Source organism: Labeo rohita, chromosome 25 (assembly GCF_022985175.1).
Source record: "Labeo rohita strain BAU-BD-2019 chromosome 25, IGBB_LRoh.1.0, whole genome shotgun sequence".
Taxonomy (NCBI): domain Eukaryota; kingdom Metazoa; phylum Chordata; class Actinopteri; order Cypriniformes; family Cyprinidae; genus Labeo; species Labeo rohita.
The window spans coordinates 17,320,994-17,326,977 of NC_066893.1; the positions used below are offsets into that span (position 1 = coordinate 17,320,994).

A 5,984-nucleotide genomic window follows, 5' to 3' on the forward strand; every position below is an offset into this window, starting at 1 on the left:
GTTTACATCTTATTTATGCTTCTCTACATTTATTAAGATTTCAAAAATAGCAACGTCTCTTTCACATACATTGAGCCAAACAATGTTTCATGGACACTATACAAATCTATGCACTGAATCAATGAAAATTAGTGATGTGATGATGAGGACAGCCACTAAGAATGAAAATTCCATGCATTTCATATGAAAATCTCTAAGTTACATTAAACTACCAAATTGTCCACTCTAAAAACTGGATTGCATTGTATTTCTCTGAAGTAGTCTCATGGCATTTCGCAAAATCGAACAAAAAAAACCTTCTATCATTGTGACGAAACAGCAACAACTGATTGAATTTTACAACTTATTTGTAAATCATAACCACCCTAAGCAAGCAGAATGAAGTGCATGAGTTTACTTTAGATTAGCTTTTTTACCCAGATACAGTAGCACCAATGCATTATGCATTCTAAAAGCAAACTGAACACAAGCTTAAACCCCAAAAACTCTATGGCAGACACGACTTTACACTGAGAAACAACCTGAGAAATAGTCTGACTGTGACATTCACAATTTTATTGCACGGCTGTTATTATACATGACAGCATTTCAGTCCCACATTAAAGATTTCTTGAGAATAGTCTGGGTTCTTTGACTGACAAAATATTCACATTCACTGTTGTCAAAGCAATGACCAGCATACAGAATTTCTTTGTCAATAGTGTGGTGCTCTGCTCTAATATATAAATAATGAACATTACTATCTCAATGCAATCGCTGCAATCAAGGTGAAGTCGAGATCTCTTTACAGCTAAGTGTTTTGGTTCTTGTGCTGTTCAGAAAATCATAGGGTGACTGCGAGGGAGTCTCCGAAGTAAAAAAAGTTCATAGTGCAAATGTCAATCACATTAAGGCAAGAATATAAATGTAGAAAAATAGTTGTGCGTGCACATGATTACCTTTGTTACAAAAAAGGTATGAAGGTTTTGTCCTCAATGAGCGAGAGCGACATGTTTTTCAGCGCCTCAGGGGAGTTGACAGCTTTGTAGCCGAGCTCGTCTAAAATGTGCTGACAAACAGTTTGTGTGTAATCAACTATGTCATGAGACAATTTCAACCTCCAGCTCTCTGCATTGGCTGCCGAATCTCTCAACGTGCCGTACTTATGCTTTGCTGACACGTCGTTATTGCCTCTCGTGTTGTTGTGTATCCAGTCCACCACGTTTTTTTCCAAAGAAAGACCAAGGAATTCGTAAATCTCCTTGGTTTTTTGAAGTGGGTTCCTGGCCAGGTCCTCGTATCTCACCAGCATGTACCGTCCACGAAGCCACGGCGGTCGGCTGAAGCCTGTGGACACCGAGTTCAGAAAATCGTCGCACACTGTCGTGAGCTGAGTCAAATCCAAGTTGTACGGTTTGCGGCCTGTGGCTCTCCAGATCCGCCATAGGCGGTATGTGTCCCGAAAGGTTTCAATCCTAGAAGATAATATCCCACGTGGGTCCCTCACCAACTGGATAACTTTCAGATTAAGCCGAGGGTCCTCGATCAACGCCTTGAGATCATTGACCTCTGGAATACGCACTGTTTTAATGGCCATGTGCCGTCTTTCTCGACACGATTCGGTAGCGAGGGTCAAGTTAAGGGAGGCGCATTTTCGAACACAATCCCCCTCTTCGATATTGCCGTCGCTGGGGCTGAAAGCATCACAGACCGGCATACAGCAGAGGGCTTTGCTGGCTCCTCGTCGAAACAGTTTATCCGTGGTATGGTTTGCGGGCTGCGGCTTGATGTAACTCTCTAAGAAATACAAGTCGCAGTTGTACAAGCTTCGAAGAAGGTCACGACTGGCTCCCAGCATCACTCTGCGCTCAACAGCATATCTGCTGGGAGAAAGGTGAGGGATTAAGGTCGTTTGGACATGATAGAGCGGTTCAAAGAGATAGAACACATCTGAGTGTTGGTTGAATAGCTGTCCAACGAAAGAGGAGCCGCTACGGGTGGTCGCCAAGATGAGGATGTGAGTCTTCCTGGAGGAGTTGTAATTAAAATACGGGTACTCATCACACATCCGATCGAAGGTCTCCACATCCTGTCCCAAGCCACAGTTCAAAGGGTTAGGAACAGGGCACATATGAAAAGGCTTGGCTGTGAAAGTCCTGATTGCTGTGTATTGGATCGCTATGGACACCAATGCAAGCAGAATCACAGCCTTCCAGGAACATTGCATGGCTGGGTAACTTCATTTAGATGATGCAGTCAGATTTGATCCTATCGACAAAGACGCAGCTGTGGGAAAATGAAAAAGATCTCACGGTAAGTTCAAAAACAAAGTAAGACATGAAGAGATTTTAAAAATGCATAACATTTTATTAAAATTTAAACATCTAACCAGAACTAAAAAATAAGGAAACTGATCTATAAACTTTAAAAAAGAACTTTAATGTGTAAAAAACACAAATGTGCTTTCAAAATACATATAATTCACAATGCAGCCTTAATCGGTCGTTTATTGCAATATGACACTTTGAGAAACTACTTCACGTTTTAATGCAGCCAAACTCCCACAACTAAACTGCTTCCTACAGGCTTTTACACAAGCCTGAGGTATTTTGTTTTTCCCTTGGGAAAATCAGCAAAGGTTCAGGGAAACCCAGCATCTAGAATGCAGACAGGTTACAAAATCAGTCCTTTTCAGAAACTGGCACCGGTTCAGGCACCTGTAGAGAGATGCATTAATTGCAATCTCCCACAATACCATATGCATGCTTATTATGATCGGTTTGAAAGGCAGCCGTCGACGACCGCGCGCGTCGAGTTCTGATTTACCGCAGTGCAACACAACTCGGTATTCAGTTGGAAATAAAAAAAATAGCAGATCCGATCTGACTGTCGACTATATGACCAACTTCTCCCTTATTCCAGCACGAACATTTTAGACATCCAGTAGGCTCAAAATATCGTGAAATAAATACTTCAATATACTTGCCTCATATAAAGCTGTATGAGAACATGACGAAAATTTAAACAAAAGAAAAAATCACCATATGCCGCGATGGCTTTGCGTAGTCGTCCCGTAACGCCCGTCATAGACGTTTCATCGCTTTAATGCATGTCCTCAGATGTCGAGGGGTTCATAATTCCCTAAAAACCGATGAAAAGGTCGTATATCCTCAAGCAGCTCCATTCACGCTCGGGGTAAAACATTCAAAGACGGGCTCCGTGGAGAGACAACGGATGAATAAGGTATTGATGCGCATCCTCAGACATCTCTCTGTGACTAAACACCGGACGGATATTTCGTTCGTTCGTCGTGAGGAGAAGACTGAAGAGAGGTGTGCCAGTCGGTCCCAGATTAAGTAAAACGTAGACAGCCCTACGAAACCCTATGCGAATATTCATCCCCTTCCCTCAAAACCACAGTTGACAAAGGCTGAGGAGGAAAAAAAACAGCACGGGGGGGAGGCACATTTGGTTCCCTATACGCGTCCTTCCTCAGAACATGTCTGTGCTCGATGCTAAAGCCTTTGAACATGGAGTTAGTTTGGATGAGCTGAACTGGTGGCATCTAGAAATTTCAGCGTATTTTCCTCAGTCTTCCGTCGCTATATTTTTGACGCGAGCAGGATATATTTTAAGGAATATTCGAGGACAGACATGGCCAGCTGGTGGATTTCAGTACTGACTGACTGACTGACTGAAATGCTAAAAAAATAATTATGTAATAGCACAGTATGTGTAGAAATATTGGGGTTTTCATATTATGGGGGTGTGTAACTTCCTCACATCACAGTTTATACACATAATTATGTTTTTTGATATGATCATATGTTGGTTTTAACTATTAGTGTTTTTGTTGTTTGAATAAGCCTTTCATCGTTTCACAGGGTAATACTGCAAACCTGTGTATTGTTGTATCAGACTTTTACTTTATTCAGTGGAAAACAAAACAGAATGTTTTGACTGTTATTGTCCGTCAAGTTGCAAAAACAGTATGTGACTGCATTGTAAGTTTTCTGAAGCCACTGAACGCTTTGTGTAAGACCAAAATTTAGGATACGAAACTCTTGCTCCTCTGCCAAAGCTTTAAAATGTAATTTTGTGTTAATGGTAAATCTGGTGCAATGCATCTTGGCATCCTACCACATTATATATGAGTGTATGTGAACACAAATCAAATTTGAGAGCTATTGTTAGGCAAATAAGGGCTCTAATTTCAGTTTATTCACACAGAGCTACTGTATGATTGATGTCTATAGGTGGGGTGTTATTTGTCACACTATTTTTTTGGATATGGGCTTCACAGATTAATATAATCTTGATTCAGTATAACAACACATAAAGCTGTGATGTAACAGAGGTAGTGAAGGATATGTCCCACTTTATTGTGTCACAAGTGACTTTGAGACCGTTTTGTGAATCTTTTTGGCTGACTCATTTAAAAGAATTGCTGCATAACAGTCATTTGTCTGTCGCAGGAAACACTGGGGTATAATAACATAATATCTTTGACTAATGTCTTTGAGAAAGTACAATATGTCTTGCATATAAATAAGAAGGGATTTGATGACATTATTGGACTGACATCAGCTGTCCGTCTGTTGTTTTGATACTTCTCAAAAAAGCAACTTCATGACAAAAACGTACCTGTGGAAACTTTTTCACAAGGTGCGAAATACTTACCATCATGTACGTGTTATGACATGTTCAAAATGTCTACATGGAGCTGGAACAGATGAATATACTTACGGTACATTTTATGTGACATTGTATGTGTCACCGCAGTTCTGATTTGATTTGTCTGTTGAGTGACACTATAATTCTAATGTTCTGTGACATTTTAAAATAACGTACCATCTGGACCACACCTAAACCTACCCAATAGTATGAACAAAGGCGAATGTGACGTAAAAACGCAATTACAAGCAAGCCATTTTAGCTTGTTTTTCAATCTCTCATCTTTCAGCTCTGTGACTCATGTTTTTTATGTAAATCGTATCCAAGGATTCCACATCCTAAGTCCAGTTCCGTGCTGGCTGAGCTACCAAGCTCATTATGGCCGAAAAGCGAAACATATGGAGCTGTAGTCATAACTTTATACAAAAATGATTGCAAGTGCTCCCATTTTACCACCTCTAGTGTTCATTTCTGTTGGAAACTGCAGTGATATGTACTTGTTGGTCTGTATTTCGCATCTTGCGAAAAAGTTCTCACAGATACGTTTTCGTTATGAGTTCAGGTAACAGAAAAGCCTCCCAATATCAGCGTAGATGCACAATTCTCAATTTTTGTATTCTGACATTTTTAAAGAGTAAAAATATGTGTGGATTAAAGCGACAGGGGAGTTTAACGATTAGTTGATAATTTAATTTATGATCACATGGACAGGCAACCCGATCTTATGGCAAATTGTACATATTTACGAGGTGGCAAATTTATGCTAAATTGTACGCATTCGTACAAATGACCTACCCCTAAACCTACCCGTCACGGCGGTCTAGACAAATCATACAAAATTGTATGAATTAGCCACCTCATAAAATATGTACAAATTGGTCGTGAGATAGCGTTAAAGGAGAAGCTCACTTCCAGAACAAAAATTTACAGATTTACGTTGTCATCCAAGATGTCCATGCCTTTCTTTCTTCAGTCTTAGAGAAATTATGTTTTTTGTGGAAAACATTTCAGGAATTTTCTCCATATAGTGGACTTCAATGGTGCCTGTGAGTTTGAACATCCAAAATGCAGTTTAAATGCAGCTTCAAAGAGCTCTAAACGATCCCAGCTGAGGAATAAGGGTCTTATCTAGCAAAACGATCGTCATTTAAAAAAACAAAAACACCCAGTGTTTAAAGTGAACATGCAAAGAATGTCAAACGCCCTTTACAAAAAAAGGCAAAACAGTGATATAGGACAATTTTGAAGTTGGTTGGGAGTTTTTTGACCTGTATTAACCCGGACTACAGAGAGTACATATGCGCATCGCAGAGCTAGACAAGACAAGCATT

General features: G+C 40.1%; 1 protein-coding gene across 2 annotated transcripts; it reads right to left on the bottom strand.

Annotated features, from left to right (window-relative positions):
• Positions 1-540: 540 nt before the first annotated feature.
• On the bottom strand, positions 541-3,924 carry LOC127157141 (carbohydrate sulfotransferase 1). Of its 2 annotated transcripts, none has more exons than XM_051100395.1 (2): positions 3,021-3,924; positions 541-2,265 (listed from the first exon to the last, which is right to left on the bottom strand). In XM_051100395.1, exon 2 carries the CDS (start codon positions 2,204-2,206, stop codon positions 944-946), a length of 1,263 nt encoding a protein of 420 aa, XP_050956352.1. In that variant the 5' UTR covers positions 2,207-2,265; positions 3,021-3,924; the 3' UTR covers positions 541-943. The 2 variants fall into 2 exon arrangements, with proteins under 2 accessions (XP_050956352.1, XP_050956350.1); XM_051100393.1 differs by having other exon boundaries at positions 2,966-3,923.
• Positions 3,925-5,984: the final 2,060 nt, after the last annotated feature.

Excerpts from the sequence above, each read along its gene's own strand:
- LOC127157141 (XM_051100395.1), bottom strand. The coding sequence starts at position 2,206 with ATGCAATGTTCCTGGAAGGCTGTGATTCTGCTTGCATTGGTGTCCATA.